The following is an 18,520-nucleotide window of genomic DNA, read 5'->3' as shown; positions in this document are numbered from 1 at the left end:
AATTTCATTTCCAATGACTCAGGGATATCCTATTCCATAATGCAGAGGCCCTATAGATCTGGATCATATATTCCCTCCTTAACTGCTCAGTCTATTGGAGAAGAAAAATTAAGCAAAAGAGGCTAAAGGATAGAACCTGAAAAATATTATCAAGTCCTCCCCTTTTTACCTATAAACCTTTATATATCATTGTAGGTATGCATGCCCTTCCACTTTACTCATACATTGTTGTCATCCCATATTATTTGTGTCCTTTTAAAAAAATGGATTCACATTTGGCAAAACAAGGAAGGCTGAGGGGTCAAGCCACAATAAAAAACTAGCACCTTTCTCAATCTCCAGTAATTGAACATAGGGGGCAGGTGTTTAGTGCCACCCTGATCCTTCACTTAGCTCTTAACCTAAGGGAAACTCATTTAAATCACATCTTAAACAGTTGTTCCTCAAAAATTATATAGGTTCATCTCAGAACTCTAGCAGGTTTTAGTGGCCAAAGAAAAACAAATGAGGTATGACAAGGGATCTAGAATAGGAAGAGATATTGGAGATGATCTTGCCCAACCTTCTTATTTTAGAGAAAAATGCTCCCAAGGCTACTCAGGCAGAAAATAGCAAAGTCAGATTCTCATTTTAGTTTCTTATCATTCACCTTCACCAACATTCTTTCTACTCTAGTCTGTCAGCCCCTTGTTTATACTCTTAACTGAGATTGTTCCTAATCTCCATCCTCATTGGTGACGCCCACCTTAGGTCAGGAACTCATTCCCATTTTTCAGAATAGCCTCTTCACTAGTTTGCCTGCCTCCAAGTGTTCCTTCCTTCCAATTCATTCTACACATCCCTATCGAGTAAATCTTCCAACATACTGAATGATAAGATCTAACAGATTAAGCAAAGGATTAGAAGTTGGGCGAACATGCCTTGGTCTCAGCTCCACAATTGATTCAATAATCTTCCCTGGGATGAATAATTTTAAATGTGTCTGTTTCAGTCTTTCCATCTGTAAAATGGAAATAACCATACTTTCCACCAGTTAGCATTTCCAAAGCTTTCTGAAACCTTTGAATCAAAAGCACTAAATAAAATGTCAGTGTTATTAGAACCCCAGAATGTTCGAAGTTGAAGGGATCATAGTCCATTTAGTCCAATACCACCAGTTCATGGATGAGGAAACAGAGGTTCATTAAAAGTGAAAAGACTTGCCTGAGCTGACACAGCTAGTTAGCAGAAGAGCCCCCATCAGATGATTCCCAGCCTAGTAGTAACTGTTGTTATGATGATATCATCCTGGTAGAGAATACCCTTATCTCCCATTGAGGTTGAATGCTATTCTGCATAAATAATACTGAAATTCTTCACTTTGTTTCCCTTCTTTACCTTTTGCAATCTTGATGTCCAGAGCTGTCCGAATTAGGGCCATTAGTGTGGAAGTGAAATGGACTGTCATGTCCTCAGCTACTGGCATGTTCATCAGAACCAATCTCTGTGTGAAAGAGAGAGGAAAAAGACAGCAGGCGAAAAAAAATAGCAAAAGATCCATTGGTGAAGTGAGAGGAAGAGTACAGAGAAGGTCAAATGGCATAGACGAAAAAGAAGGGCAAGGATTGCCCACCCCACACCCACCAAGCCTCTCTCTTCCCTTCCCTTCCCTTACCTGCTCATGTCCTGAGGACTTTCTCCCCCTCCTCACTCTTCAGCAGGGAATGAAGCCACATCCCAAGGGAAGTTCCCTGGCAAGGGGGTTCCCTAGTCTTTCTGTAAGAATCCCTCAAAGTCCCAAGAATATCTGTTAGGGATGGGAATTCATTTCTGATGGGAGTGGCTGGGAGAAGTTGAGATGGGAGGGAGGGGAGAGAGGAACCAGTTCTCTGAGTCGGCTCCATTTCCTGTTTTAAGGCAGCCCAGCTTCCCACTTGCCCCTTCAAATACCCCTGATCTCTGTGGGGAGCAGGAAAGGGTGGGAGGGAGACTTTGTTCTGCTCATCTATCTGGAATAACAAATCCTGGCGCCTCCTTTTTGAGTCTTTGAGATGAAATTTGCCAGCACATGATCATACATGCAGAAGTCCAACTTATTCAAAGGATGGGGTAGAGTCAAATGGAAGAGTAGGGAGGGGAAGATGGAAGAAAAAGTGCAAACAGGATCTAGGGAAAAGGGTAGTAAGGATGGAAGAAGAACTAGAGGCAGGGAAAGAGACAGAGAAAGAAAGAAGGAGAAGGGCAACAAAGGCAGGAGCAGGAGTGGGAAGGCCTTGTTCCCTTTGTCCAAAGGAAGGGATCAAACTGACATGGCCAAATCCACTTTCCAGAGAGTATCTTGTTTTTCATAATCTTCTAGCTTTCTCACCAGTCCCTATACCCTCTTCTCCTTCACTTCTCACCCCCAAAACTCAGAGCATCATGCTGAGCACCCCACACCTGAAACTCTGGGGCATTGTTATTTTGAATGAAGAGGCTACCACATGATAAAATATGTTTAAGTAGCTTAAGTATGCTTAAGTAGCTTAAGCTTTAAGTCTGTTTAGTAGTTTTAGATATCTTTAAGATTTCACTTAAAAAGTGAAATCTGCATTCTCAATCCTGATTTGTTTACTCCTAGAGCTATTAATACAAGGAGTGGGGCCAATGGCAGAAGTGTTGTCAAGGCAGGGTGGTAAGGTGCATGATTGCAACAGCTCAGTAGAACATCCAACCTAGAATAATTCCATTGGCCACAGTGTCTTGCAACATGGATACTATTTCTAGCTTTGACTTGAAAACTCCTAGTCTCTTTTTATGATTCTAGCACACATTGAGAATTCATAGGAGGGAAGGCATCACTTTTGTGCATTCCCAAATTAATAGAAAGGTTTCAGTATCATGTGGCCAGTTTAATGCGATGTATTAAGTAGTATAGTAGAAAGAACAATCAGTCTGAAGTCAGAACATCTGAGTTCAAGGCCTGGTTCATGCTCAAAGGCAGTATCATTGAATCTAGAGTTAGAAAGGCCATTATCTAACCCAATGCTCTTATTTAAATATGAGGAAACAGAGCCCCAAAGAGATGAGATGATTTGTCACACAAGGAGGTAGAAGGACTGTTTTTTAAAGTCAGGTTCTCTGACTCCAAATTTAGCACTTTCTACTGCATTGTGTGACTAGAGGCCAGCCATGTCATTTCTTTCATCTCTAGTTTCCTTGATTCCTCTGATGCTTTGAGAAAAGCACACACACTGCTGCAAACATCTTACTTTCTAAAAGGAAGTTAACATCATGTGGTGGTAAAAGCTCAGTCTCAAGGATCAATGGCATCCTGATGTTAAGTCGACTCCAATGTCCATTATTCTTCTCAGCAACCCATAAGGAATTACACACGACTCTTTTAGACATGATCTCATCTGTCTGGGATGATATTTTAAGAGGATAGTGACCCTTCACCTTACAAGCTAGCCCTTTGAACTCCTGAAGTCTACAGCCTTTCCTCATCATTCTTTCCTTTAAACATTCCCAAGAAATTTGACAACTTGAATTCTTGATGCTATAATGAAGCCTAAGGTACTTTCTTTATGTGAAGGAGGAAGAAATAGTTCCTTCTCACTGGTCAGCCAAGGGGAGAGAAATAGCTCCCTGACTGGCTTCAAGGAGTTCACTGGTTGCTTATGTTAATTTAAGATTCCTCTCTTGTTTTCAGTTCTAAGGGATATCCTGCTCTAGGTTTTCATCTTCTCTTTTTTTACTGCCCATCAGGTCTTTAGTGCCCTGCTTTCTTAAAGTGAGAATATGCCACATCCTCAGTATTGCTTTCCTAGTAACCCACTAAAAGGAAATCTGAAACACATGTACGCACATAGAGATGAAGAACTATGAATGATAGGTCCATACCCTTCCTGTAGTGATTGGAGAAATCATTCCTTCATGAGCCTTTCTATGTCTTCAGTCTTCTCATCTCCCTTTCCTTTAGTACTTTCACCTCCACCTCCCCATCCCAAGGTCCTCCCCATTTTCAGGCCTCCCCACCATTGGGCCCCATTTCCTGCTCATCTCTAGCCCAGAAGGAAGGAAGGGTTGATCTACCTTATACGCCACTTTGGAGGGACATCTCTTGCCGAGGCCTAGCGGTGGTGACATGAGAGTCAGCATTTCATACATCTCAGTGTAATGGATGCGGCCACTGCTCATGGAGGGGTGGGAAAATGAGATGGGGGATCGGAAGGGGTTGAGGGAAAGAAAAGGAAGTGGGGAGAAGGATGCAGAGAGAGGAGAGGAAGAGAGGCATTCCCAGAGAGCAACAAACAAACAAAATAATAATACAGGAAACGAGAGAAGAAAAAGAAAAAATAAAAAAAAAATGGACAAACAGGAAAAGAACAGGAAACCTGTTAATCAAGGCAAATCATACACATGAGTCCATCCTGGTATGGATTTATATCACGCCCCACACAGACCCGGGAACATCAGTGTGAGCCTTCTGTCTCCCTTCCCCCCATCTTATCGGGAATTGGCTTCTCCTCTTGTTTCAGCATCACTCCATGTCATCCCGATCAGCTCTCTCAAAGGGAACATAGGTTTGTTTGTTTGTTTGTTTTTTCACTTCCCAGGGCTGTGTGGGAGTGGTATAAACCGGATAGACGGTGCTCAAGCCATGGGTGATGAAGAATGTAGAAGCCAGGATTCCTCTGGGAATCACTGGCCCCATTAAGATCAGGGCCCTCCATGGTTTCCACTAGTTTGGACACCAGATATGCCTTAGTCCCTTTATCCCATAGCCAGAACATCGTGTATCCCCCCCTCTCTAGTGTCTATGCAACAGAAGAGAGCATCTTGCATAGAAGGTGGTGGGCTGTGTTTGCTTGTCAAAGGAGTTGGCCCAGTTGCTTCCACCTGGCTCTGTGTATGGAGTGCTTTTCCCCAGCATGCACCAGTGCAATGGCATGCTGGAGATGGAAGAAACAAAACCAGGGGGAGGAAGAGCGCCTCACATGCCATGCTTCCCGCCCCCCATCTCTCCCCCACATGCGATCGCGGGTCCCACCAGGTTGGAGTTTAAAGAGTCTCAGTAGAGGCAGCTGTTTGGCCTTCTGAGTGTGGGAATCACTGCGTCCCCATCCCATGACATCTCCTCCCCATCACCCAAGTCGGTGTCCTCTCTGGCTCCTTCCTCCTGCGTCCTTCTTCTGGCTGCCTCTAAAATGGTGGGCTAGACCTCAGTGAGCCCCATACCCGCCTTTCGGCAGCATTCTGAAGACCTTTCTGTCCCAGGTAGGCTGAAGTAGTTGGGTTATTGGGAACTGGTCAGTGTAAAGCAGGACTGCAAGGAGAAGGCCTCATACCCCAGCAATGCTCTCATTTGGACTCCCAGACAGTGGCTTGGCAGACCTGACAGACTGCTCAGCCCCACATCCCCAGATCCCACAGCCATTTCACAACATACTGTGTCAGGATCCTCAGGCAAGGAACCTCTTAAAGAACCATTCAGTAGAACCTTTTGCCAGAACAACACCATCCACTGTGAACTTCTCAGATAAATTGAGCCATTAGAAGGACATTCCAAAAACCATGGTCACCACCATTTCTGCTTTGCTGTACTCTGGGGTTTGTGTCCTTTCCCTATCACCTGCTTTCATTGTCCCTTACTGAGGGTCATAAAGGTTTATTTTAGAAACCTAGCCATCCCAGGAAGGCAGCTCTAGTCTAGTAGAAAGACCCCAGCACCTGAAGTAAGAAGACTTTCACCCACTTCTCCTTTGGTGGTCTATTCAGGCCTAAAGGGGTATTTGCTCAGTTATTCAGGGCCTGCTGCTAGGGAGAGTGAAAAAATAATCTGGTATATGCTTTAATTTTTGGTAGGATGCCAGTCTAATGAACATACAGGATTTATCTGTGCCCAGTTTAGGAAATTCAGATAACCCGTGCTGGGATGTAGTGAATTCTATAATCTATAGATGAGGGGAGAGTACTTCTGGCCATATCTATACTACATGGAGCAGTGTTTGTGTGGAAGAGAAAGGTAAAGGGAGACAGGGAGAGAGAGAGAGGGAGAGAGGGAGAGGGAGGGGGAGGGGGGAGAGGGAGAGGGAAAGGGAGAGGCAGAGGCAGAGAGAGAGAGAGACAGAGACAGAGACAGAGGGGGGGGAAGAGGAGAGAGAGGGGGAGGGGGAGGGAGAGAGGGAGAGGGAAAGAGAGAGAGAAAAGGAGAAAAGTAGCTTAAAATGTTTTCAGTATTTACCTTTTACTATTCTCCCCAAATTGTTTCCCTATGCCCCTCTTTCAAATGCAACAGCTGCTGGTTCTGGGAGGGTTTGGACCTCTTTAAACTCAAAGGAAAGCAACATGAGGGTTTGTTTGTGTGGCGCAGTGGTGGTGGAGCGGAGGAGGAAAAGGAAGGGTTAAATGTTGTGTCCCATCACCGGGTCATGGCTGGGGACTGGGAGGCAAACCTTGCACGCCACCCTGTAGGGGCAGTTCTCTCCCAGGCCCAGAGGAGGCGAGATCACCCGTACTAATTTGTACATATCCTTATACAGGATCCTGCCGCTGTAAAGGAAGCACAGGTGGGTTAATAGGACACTCAGAGAATGGAGGTGAGGAAATGATAGCTTATTTATTGAGGAGTTGAGTGACCAGTGCCCATTACAGAAGGTACCCCAAGGGTCAATGTCTCCTCTCCTTGGACTCCAAAAGTTCCATACCCTATAGGAATGATTCTAATCACCATCAAAACTCAAATAGTACCACTTGCTTGCCAAACTGGAGGCACTCAATCTCTTAGGTAGATCAAAACTCATCTAAAATCAACAGGATCCACTCTACTGACCAAGGGCGTCTATTGCCCTGCAAAGTACCACACCTGGACAGATGCATAAACTCCACTCTGCTCTGTGTCAGATCTCTAAGAACTCCAGCTTATTAGTTAACAAATGCCTTTGACAGCTGCCAAGAACAGATGTCAAGCTGATATGAAAATGAGCTGCTCTTCTGTTTGTTTGTTTGTTTTCTCAGACATCTTTTTATATTCAGTTACTCAGATATGCTTGTCAAGGGCTGGGTGTGGGCAGCAGAAAATCGGTATCTTTCTACATGCCTATGGGAGACAAATTTCCCATTAGGCTAATTAGCAGGGAACACAATTGGCATGAAGCATCTTGTAGACAGACAGTCTTTGTTCTTTGTGGGAAAGAGTTTCTTTTTCCTTATTTCAGATTTCCTCTCCAAATAAACCCAGGAAGTTCCTTTACTTCATGCTTCAAAAGCTACCTTGGTGGCAATCATTTTGAGATAGCCTTAAATTCCATTGCCTTTTGAATGGTTAATAAGAACACTCCTGAGTCCCAAGAGGAGCCTGATCTCCCTTGGCCACTACCTTTGCCTGGGCCTCTTAAAGACTCTTAGCTCCCTGTGGAAAGGAAAGAACCATATACCGATTGTACGTCTTTAAGAGCTAAAAGTACCTATCTTGTTAAAGGCCATGCCAGCACAGCCAATCATCTACTTTTCACTCAAGACAGATTCACTAGCAATTATAAACCTAAATAAAACAACTATTGTATGGTGGGGAAAGTCCTGAATCTGGAATCATAAACCTAGCTCTTCCTTTTACAAATTGGGTGATTTGGGCCGAATCCCTTCATCTCCCTGTGGCTTGCTTTCTTTATCTGCAAAATGGATGTAATAGTCATATCACCTTTACATGGTGCTTTAAAGTTTACAGAACCTTTTCACAAATTGAATCCAAGAGGTAGGTTGTGTTAAGTATTATTATCCCCATTTTACAGATGCGGAACCTGAGGCTGAAGTGATTTGCTTAATGGTCACACAGTTAAGTGAACCCAGGTCTTCTTACTCCACACCAAGTGCTCCTGCCACAATATCACTCTGTCTCCTTTCTACTACTTCCCTATCTCAAAGATAGATTGTGAAGATTAAATGAGAATGTAGAGAGCTTTATAAACCATAAAGTTCTCTATGGGTCAACTATTGTTATTGTCTCAGGTTCTCCATACTCTCTGGGGCTCTCTTGTCCATTTCCTTCATCTCATGCTGAGAAGAGAACCTTTACCAATGGTTCTTCCTTTCAATGTTTCCTTCTTTTTAAGATAGATTCCTCCTGTCCTTTTAGGCAGCTGCTTTAGAGGTCACCTCCTTGGTCGGTTGTCTGTCCATGAAGTTTGGGAGTAACTGTGGTTCCTTTGGGCTTATGTCTCCAAGAAGAACTGGAAATTGTCTTCATTCTAGCCAATTCCAATTGGATCACCCCTCTACCATCTCTTCAGAGGGAAGACGTTATGATGATAACAGGTATATTTGGAGTCATAGCCTGGATTTTAGGAAAAAACATGGAGAGGCTTCCTTCCTCCTGATTCATCTGGACTTGTTTCCATGCTTTCTTCTCTTCTTCACAGTTGGAGTGAGTAGACAAGAATATCCAAACCACATGAATCCAAAGATAATTTTTTATAAAACCATTAGAGGATGAGATCTCCAAGCCAGGAAGGCACCTGAGACAAAGTTGATATGTAGAAGGCTCTTGTGAAAGATGGGGAAAGAGTAACTGGTGGCACTGAGATCCTACAGTCTCTTCTCTCTAGAATGACAGGCGACATCTCCTCCTTTTCACCCATTGGGCTCCTCTCCCTTCTTCCACCTTCCTTGCTTTACATAGTGGGTTCACCACACAACCACTAGGGAAAGACAATCTAAGGGACTATTCCAGCTATACTCCAGATTTAACGAATGACTATAGCCCCCCGAGAAGGTCACTCATCATAGAGCAGCCCCACACAGAAAGGAAGATTTCTCCATTGTGATAGCATGACATTAGAGCATTCTGTAGCCCAGATCATTAATGATTAGACTTGAAGGAAAAAGAATTCTGCTGAGTTGAAATAAACTCCAAAGGAGAGGCCTAGGTGGAAGCAACGTGGCCCTTCCCTATGATATGTGGCAATGTTTTGCAGCACTACTAGTATCAAAGAACAGGGCTCAAAGGGGTCAATAACATCAAGTGCAAACAATTGTAGGCTTAAAAGCCCATGAGAACACCTATCATCCCTAACACTAAGGACAGAAACACTGTCCTGTTGCATCCCATTCTGTGGCTTAAGCCCTAGGATTATTGGCAATGAAAGGGTTCAGGGAAGATATCCCTGTTTGGGTCCTGCCAGGAGACAAAGCAAAAAACAGTTTTTGTCCCTGGGAAGGACAAAGTGGTTAATGAGGATAAATCCCTCAATTCAATTCTTATCTATTAGTATTTATGGGAAAAACTAGAAGATGAATTTGCCTATTCTCTATATAATTCATGAGTTGTCCCAAAGCCAAATACTTTGGGAAGTTGTGGGGGCAGGAGACAGCTCCCTCTTGTCACTGATCACAGTAGCCAGGTGTTTGATCCTCCTAGAAAATGCCCATTAGTGTCTCAGGTCATTCAGAACAGGTCAGCTGATGACTCATGGAGGAGAGGAGGGAGAGGGAGAGGGAGCAGAGTGTAAGCCATTATAATTATTTGCCAGAAGATAAAAATGATAAATACCTGTCACAGAGGGAAAGAAGAGGCAAAAGAGAAACCCTTTGAGACTAGCCTGATCTAGGCTTTCAAGGGAACTGTCCAAAATAAATATCTTCTTTCCTCCTGTGAGAGGCACACATTTAAGAGAAGCTCCAATTCCATCCTCTTTCCTGAGTAGTCCTGCTATGACCAACCAATGGGCTCCAACCTGGGCCCCACTGGAAGGCAGGGAGGTGATGGGGAGGTGTACGTACCACGCAGCTCGATCATACTCCGCCCAGACTCGGACAAATTCATCCAAATGATGAGGGCCAAGGATAGATGAGTCCCGGGTCAGGTATTCAAAATTGTCCATGATGACAGCCACAAACAAGTTAAGCATCTGAAGGTCAGCAAGGAAATGGAGAATCAGAGGAAGGAGAAAAGATTGAAAGACAAAAGGGCGACAGGATCTGTAATGCTATCATTTCCTATTGATACTGCAGCAGTCAAAGCATCTTCATTATTTGTACCATAACTATCATCATATGAGAATTACTATTTCACACTTCAGTGACACTTGGTTATTGCAAAATGTTCTACAATCATGTCTATTTAATTAATTGCCAATGTAGTAGTCGAGAGAACAGCAGCAGCAGCTGGGGCTGCATGAGGGGAGGAGAGGACCTTGGGTTAGACAGGTTCTTTCCATCTCTGAGCCTTGCTGGATCTAGCTTTCATTGACCAATAGAGAACAAAAACACTCTGTTCAACACTGAGAATACAAACAAAAAGGCAAGACAGTCTTTGCTCTCAGAGACCTTACATTCTAATTGGGGGGAAAACACATATAGTAAGACAAAACTATAGGACACACAGAAAGTCCCAGTGGTTTTTAGGGTACAATAGAATTTCCATAGCATTTTAACGTTTATAAAGTACTGTGGTAAAAAGTTTTAACAGTCGGTTAGATAATGGAGAGACGCCAGTTTTTTTTTTAGGACCACCCTTTTGGGGAGGAGACCAACAGCATGAGCTACGCACACCAGTCCGCCTGCGACGCAGACCAGATTGCCTGCTGAGCACTCGACTTCCGGGGTGTGAGCTTAAAAGGCAAGGAGAGAATGGAAGTGGGGCTTTTTTCCTGCTCCACTGGTCTCCTGGCTGCGCTGCACAGACAGATGGGGACTGGAGTTTGACTTGGCCCGGCTCTCAGTTAACAGCACGCGCTTGACTCGGTCTCTCGCCCCAAAGGTGGCCTTCCGCTTTTGGTGAGTTTTATACAGAATATAGACTAAGCCTAGACTTAAGACGATTTGTGTTGTATTTCTAATTTCCTATCCTTCTAATCAACATCACCTTGTGACTACCATACAATAAAAGGTCTATCTAGAAAACCAGAAGCTTCTTCCATTTACTAGTCTGGGAGATAAATTAAGGGAAAGGTTAAGTAGGGTAGATTTATGATCTAATATTCAATTTATATCTCACAGTTCTTTACCTATTCTATCACATATCTTTATAACATTCCTGTGTGAGATAGTGCTATTATGCTTCCCATTTTATAGATAAGGAAACTGAAGCTAAGAGATTAAGTGACCTGCCCCAAGGTCACACAATTAGTTAATGTCTCAGGCAAAATTTGAATTCAGGTTGTCCTCACTTCAAGTGCAACACTTTCTACTGCACTGCACTACCTAGCAAATATAATTTCCGGTAATAATACCATATGTATTTTTTAAAATAATAAACATTTTAAAATTTAATTTAATTAATTAATTTGTTTTGTGGGGCAATGAGGGTTAAGGGACTTGCCCAAGGTCACACAGCTAGTGTCAAGTGTCTGAGGTTGGATTTGAACTTAGGTCCTCTTGAATCCAGGGCCTGTGCTCTATCCACTGTACCACCTAGCTGCCCTAAACATTTTTATTTAAAGTTTTGAATTCCAAATTTTATTCCTCCTTCTCTCCCTCCCCTTCCCCTTACCTGAGGTGGTAAGCAATTATAAGTGATACAAGTGCAATCATGTCGAACATTACCATATTAGTCATTCTGAATAATACCATGTCTATTCCTTATTTTTGACAATACCTTACATTTGAGAATGCAAAAGACATTTGAGATGAGAACTTTCTTTTTCTAGTCTTCAGAAGCTATGGCTACTGAGAAGGCAGGAGCTGCAACCCCTGAGCAAGCAGTTGTCCAGAAAAATTTACACAGGGATTGCTTTCCTGGATGAAGGGTGTAGAGGCTAGACTGGAAGGTGGGCAGCTGATCTGTGAGGTGCTCCTATTCCTGGGGTTCATGCATATAAGGTCCTTTCCTGCCTCCACTTACTTGGACATGAGGGGAGGGAGTGGTCAAAGCAGTGACAATGGTTTGGCCAACCTGGCACATGGTGCCTTCTGTCTCTTCTTCCAGGTACTTTATTGCTTTGGTTAGATTTACTTGCCTAGATACCAGTTAAGATCACTACTACCAGGGGCAACTAGGTGGCACAGTGGATAAAACACCAGCCCTGGATTCAGTAGGACCTGAGTTCAAATCTGACCTCGGACACTTGACACTTACTAGCTGTGTGACCCTGGGCAAGGCACTTAAACCTCATTGCCCTGCAAAAACCAACCAAACAAAAAAGATCACTACTACCTAAGTTAAAGGGTTTTTTCTTTTGTTTGTTTTTCTCATCCACAGGTTTCTTTCATGCCCACTCTATCCCTGAAGCTAATAATAACAAGACAGAGTAATAATAGTACGGTGTGCAGCTAATTATAAAAATACTAGAACTAATAACTCACATTGTTCACAGACTTCTTCACAACAACCTTATGAAGTAGGTGCTACAAATATCCTCATTTTGGAAAATTCTTCAGTATTCTAATTTTATTTTTTTTGTAATCCTGAATTTGACAAACATCAACAAACAGAAACATAAATTATTATCCTTATTTTATAGAAAAGAAAGCCAGGGCTCAGAGAGATGAAGAGACCTGTCCATCTCTTAAATATGGCAAGTGTTGGCGCACCGATTTGAACTGAGATTTCCAGTCCTTTCCCTACTACATTTTGTTACATTGTTACTAGAGATTGATGTAGTATGGTTCCACCAAAAAGCTCAAAGCATCTCAATACTCTTCCCATTTTATTTTCCTCATATTATCTCAGTGAAGTAGAGAGTAGAAGGTATCTTGTCCTTCTCCCATTTCATAGATACAGGGAAAGGGTTAAATGATTTGCCCAACATGACACTTTTAGCAATAGCACCAGACCTAGAATGTAAATTTCCTAAGTTTCAGGTTAGTGTTCTTTACATTTTACTGTTTCCTCCACTTATAATATGTATAATTTAGAAATTTTAGTCCTTGTGAGTTATTGCCTTCTTTGAATGAAGTAGAAACACCTGGGACATTATCGATAATGCAATGAATGAGACTTTGAAGGTTGTGATACACAGCCATCAACGGGGTCAAGCATCTTCCAGGAGACTCATTTTTTCAAGCCATTGGATTTCTGCAAAGCCAGTGTCATCAGCTGTGTTGTTTCCCTGATTTGATTAGTGAAATTATCAGGATTATAATATTGACCATATTTAGGAGAGGCACTGAATTCATATGATTTAGAACTGAAAGGAATCTCAGAGATCTGCTATCCAACCCTCTTAATTTATAGATTCAGAAGCTAATGTAGCCTTTTTCTATTCTTCCTATTCATAATGTTTATCTGATCATCTAGCATTTAAAATTCTGAACTGTAGCTTGTTGAAATATTCTGTCACTTAAACAATTAAAAGGGTACCTATTGCATGGCATTGCACTGTATAAGATGTTGCTCTCCAAATATTATTTGACATTTACTACTACATGAGTCAATCACTTCCATTCATCATTACCAAAATTACCCTTTGGTGTGGTAATGTCATGAATGTCATGAGCCACAGGAGAGTCACATCTGTTTATCTGAACCATTCTACTCTTGCCTCGAGGTGCCACCATCTTTTATTTAAAGGGAATAATTCTCCAGAGAAATGGATAGTCTTCATAAGAAAGAAAAAAGGTATTTTGATACTCACTTCCCAATTAGGAAACCTAAAGGAGGAGAGAAAGTGTTGGTAACAACAACAGGCCCAAAAGAATGAGAGATGCTTACCAAGAAGGAGCAGAAGAAGATGAAAGAAACAAAGTAAAAATAGGCCAGATCAGTGCCACATCGTTCATTCTCATTCTGCCCTGAGGGTGCAGTGGTGTCAGGCTCACAGCCTTTCTCTCCCAGACATGATAGCATAATTTCCTGCCACGCCTCACCAGTGGCACTCCTGGAATCAAAAGGCATACTTGTTAGCATCAGTCAATGTATTTCATCCCATTCCTTCTCCTCCTCACTGCTCCTCCCCCATCCCACTACCCAAATAGGGATCATCATATTTAGTATTCCTCTAGTGCTTTCCAGTAGAAGCAGGTCAGGATTGATGGAAAACTACCTAGGTTACTTACAGTGATGCTCATATTTTCCTTTTGTCCCCACCCCCTGCTTCTGTCTTTCTTTGGGTTAAAGTGGCATTTGGTGATAGGACTTTGAAAGAAGTCTCCCTCCTTCTACAGCAAGCAGGACTCTGGCTAGCAGCATGGCCATGAATTGTGAGGTTCACTATACAGATATGTGTTTGTTTTCTTTTTGCTTTGCCTTCTCTCCTCAAAAGAAGCCAGTACACCTTCATCCCAATTTCTCGGAGAAGACCACCGAATACTATGACTACACTATGACTATATCCTGGATATTCCAAGACAGTGCCAATTTTAAGAAGAGAAGGGATAGTTTCAATAAATTTTGCAAGAGGATTTCTATTTTTAGACCCAATTTATTTCAGAATATATGCTTTCCATGCCACTGAGCTTAAGTGACTTGCATGGCTATTTACTAAATCAGTTGCTCCCCCCTCCCCATTTCCATTGTATTGAAGGTGGGAGATACCCTTCTCTCCTCCTGAAACAGTACCTCCACACAAAGAGTCAGACCAACAGGGAGAACCAAGATTTAGGGGAAATTAGAAGGGGAAAAGAAAACAAAGGGAAGATAGAAGCATCAGACAGACTCATATCCATCTAGTTCTATCATAGATGTCATTGATTAATATGTGAATGGACCTGGTACCTGAAGAGCAGCATGAGGGACCCAAAAAAACTGCGGAAGTTGTTGTGCCGGTTAATGTGACTCTCTTCATCTAATTTTATATTTCCAAAGACCTGAGGGAAATCAGTAACAGAAAACAGTAAGAATCACCATAATGCATGACATACCTAACAACATATATCAGTCCAGCATGGATATGACCACAAGAAGAGAATGTGGGGGAAGGTAGCAATCTCTCTCTTCTTATCTTCAGTACTGGTGGGAAACTCTCAGGTGCTTACATAGAACATATAACCTTACTGGAGTAATACTATAGATTTCACATGTGCTATTGGTCTAGAATTTATAGGGAACTTGGCTGGAGAGGTATATCTGATATCTGTTCTAAATAGTTTGTAGTGAGTTAAGTCTTTGCAAGCTGGGAAATTCTTAACTTAGAGATCTCATGAAAAGATGTAGATATAGCTATTTATATATGTGTGTATATGTATATGCATATGCTTATATCTATGTAAATATACACATACACAATATATGTGTGCATATGCATTGTGTGCACATATATACACATGCATACATATACAGATACATATATATGTACATACACAATGTACCTACAAGACCCAAACATCTACCCATAAGGGAAAACCTTTCATGTAAAAGCCAACTATGTCTGAACTCTCTTTCATTAACTAGTTGGTAGACCTTGGGCAAGTCATTTATCTTAGCTAAGTTTCAATTTTCTCACCAGCAAAATATCCTTTCCTGTTCTAATCACCAAAGCTAAAAGGATGGAGAAAGCTGACAACATCTGGATAATTCTGGCAGAAAAGGGGGAGAAAACTATACACCTCTTCTTTTTCCATATATTTTAGGCCATGTAAACCCAATTAATAATAAAATTGACCATTACTCATTTTTATGACTTATTATACCTTTAAAAAATAAATTAGCAGTTTTTTCAGCCTATTTGAATTGCTGGCCTTTAGTAATCCTTAATGTCAAGGGAGACTTCTGAGTTATTCTCACTGACAATTGCATTAGCCTCATCCAGGCTCAACTTTATAATTTCACTGGTAGAAGATTCAGTTGTTGGGGTGGGAATGATAAGGGAGTTGGCAGTGACTACTTTCTCCTAAAGTTTGTGGTAGAGGAGAGGAAAGTTGGATATAGTCTAATATATAGAGGAGGTTTCAAAGGGTTCAGAGAAAGGAAGGATCCCATGCACTATAATCATACGGAAAAAGTCAGACCTGGAGAGTTAAAGAGCTCTCAAATATAAAATTGCGGACACCGTGAAAACCAATTTATTTGAGGAGTAAGAGTTGAGAAATTACCTAAAGAGAACTATGAAAACACATAGAGAAGTCACCAAGAACCTTAAGCTCAAAGGGCATGTAACATAAAATAAATAAAAAAACCATGGCATAATCATGTCAGAACAGTCAGGAGGGACAAACCTTAGAATGAATTTAGACTGGTGAGGAAGGTGAAGAATAATGAAACCATGGCTTTTACCTTTGGTATTTTTAAGCTGTATTGGGGAAAAAGAGAATCATCAAAGAGTGGAGAATGCTACAGTTAAGGTTGGGTGGGATAATGATTTACATTGGATAAAAGATAGAGATATATAGTTTTCATTTTGCTTGTGTTTTACATGCTAAGGAGAAATAATCTTTTGATCGAAAACAATGGAAAATTAGCAAATAGCAGGATAGGTAAGTAGACTGCTACAGAATGTCAATCTGACTGTGACAAGTTCAAGTCATCTGACCCAGATAAACTAGGTCCTAAGGTACTGAAAGAACTGGTAAATGTGGTTACTGAGTCCTATCTATAATGGCAAACTGAAGATGTCCTGTGGGTCTAAAGATGGATATATGTGATAGAAATTTTTTAAATTAATAGATTCTGAAAATGTTAAGCCAGTAAGCACGATCTTGGGCCATTCTACAATATATTATTAAAATGATCATCAGTGAACATTTAGGATGAAAAAAGGACTGAACAGAGAGATTCAACATGACTTTACCAAGAATGGAGCATGCCACATTAAACTCATTTTCTTTTTTTGACAGTGTTGCTAGACTATTAGGACAGAGGAATAATACATATATACTTTACCTAGAGTCTTAGCAAAACATGCAAGAAAATATCTCATATTCTTCTCATGGACAAGTTGGAGAGACGCAGGCTAAAAGCTAGCACAGGTATATGGATTTGGAATTCACTAAATGATAGCATAGTCATTCAAGGTGTTATGACAACTTAGTCAGAAGTCTACTGTGGATGGGCACATGAATCTGTACTGGGCCTTTCACTGTTTTATATTCTGATCAAGGACTTGGGTAAAAACATAGATAACATGATCATCAGATTTATAGATGATACAGGAAAAATAGCTAATTACCTGGATGACAGAGTCCAAATTCAAAAATATATTGATAAGCTAGAACATTGAGCTGCATCTCATTTTCTCAAGCAGAGATTTTCAGGGTGCAAGTCAATCTGTTTAGTAGCTGATGCTTAGGATAAGAAACCACAATCATACATCATTTTGAAAAGTGGTTTCTTCCCACCAAAACATGTCTATAAGTTCAACAAAGGCCCATGTCTGTAGAGATAGAAACTTTCTAGTTTCCTTTTCCTTAGTTTCCCAGTCAATAAAGACCATTTTGTTGCACTCTGACATACATTAAATGTGCTCTCAGTTTATCTAAAGTATGCAAAATGAAACACGCTTTTACCCTAACAGTTTTTTAAATGTGTAAATGAAGAACAATTTCTACCCCCAGTTATTTTGCTCAAATTAACTCCCACTGACAACTGCTTAGAGAATTTGTTCTGAACCTTGTTTTGCAAAATAAAAATACTATTTGTCCCACAAGGGCCTTGGAGGTGGTAAGCTAGACAATACTGGGGAAGGAATAAGAATTTCTACAAAGGGAATAGAGAAGGATGAGAATTAGGGGAGGGGCTTCAAAATAGACAAATAATTAAAAAATGAATTTCTAAATCCAATTAGCTAGGAGAGAGTATTGCCTGTAATGGCATTGGCATATAACTCTATTCATATCTACAGTTTAGAATTTCTTGTTCCTTTTCTTACTCCCTTGACTCAGAATCATATATGATATGTTCTTTTTCCTCCAATCCATTTTTTTCTTTTCACATATCACTCTTTAATTTGGTTTTGTTTGTTTGTTTGTTTTTGCCGGGCAATGAGAGTTAAGTGACTTGCCCAGGGTCACACAGCTAGTAAGTGTCAAGTGTCTGAGGCCAGATTTGAACTCAGGTCCTTCTGAATCTAGGGCCGGAGCCTTATCCACTGAGCCACCTAGCTATCCCCTACATATCACTCTTAATTCTTTTTTTTTTTTGCAGGGCAATGAGGGTTAAGTGACTTGCCCAGGGTCACACAGCTAATGTCAAGTGTCTGAGGTCAGATTTGAACTCAGGTCCTCCTGAATCCAAGGCCAGTGCTTTATCCACTGCACCATCTAGCTGCCCCATATCACTCTTTAAGCCTAGATCACTTTTCTCCACTTGGACTTCACCAAATGCTATATCCAAATGTTTAAAACATTATGAAAGCATTAGGGGCAGCTAGGTGGTGCAGTGATAAAGCACTGGCCCTGGATTCAGAAGGACCTGAGTTCAAGTCCAGCCTCAGACACTTGACATTTACTCACTGTGTGACCCTTGGGCAAGTCACTTAACCCCCATTGCCCTACCAAAAAAACCATTATGAAAGCATAGATATAAGTTATCACACAATTTTCATTTAATGTTCTTTATAATACCAGTTTGTAGTTAGGTAATGACAGGGTTTACAAGGCACTTTCTTCATAACAAATCTGTGGGGTACTTAATGCAAATGTTATTATCTCCCTTTTATAGATGGGAAAACAAAGGCTTAGGGAGGTTAAA

General features: G+C 41.3%; 1 protein-coding gene across 1 annotated transcript in view; it reads right to left on the bottom strand.

Moving 5' to 3' along the window:
* The window catches only part of CACNA1E (calcium voltage-gated channel subunit alpha1 E), a 649,518-nt gene that overhangs the window by 21,615 nt on the left and 609,383 nt on the right, over nt 1-18,520 (bottom strand). The window contains 5 exon segments of the mRNA XM_043963674.1: nt 1,378-1,483; nt 4,054-4,150; nt 9,739-9,866; nt 13,610-13,775; nt 14,612-14,703. Coding sequence (XP_043819609.1) covers nt 1,378-1,483; nt 4,054-4,150; nt 9,739-9,866; nt 13,610-13,775; nt 14,612-14,703 — 589 coding nt within the window.

Source organism: Dromiciops gliroides, chromosome 4 (genome assembly GCF_019393635.1).
Source record: "Dromiciops gliroides isolate mDroGli1 chromosome 4, mDroGli1.pri, whole genome shotgun sequence".
Lineage (NCBI taxonomy): Eukaryota > Metazoa > Chordata > Mammalia > Microbiotheria > Microbiotheriidae > Dromiciops > Dromiciops gliroides.
Note: the sequence above shows the minus strand (reverse complement) of the source record. Positions and strands in the feature narration are given on the sequence as shown.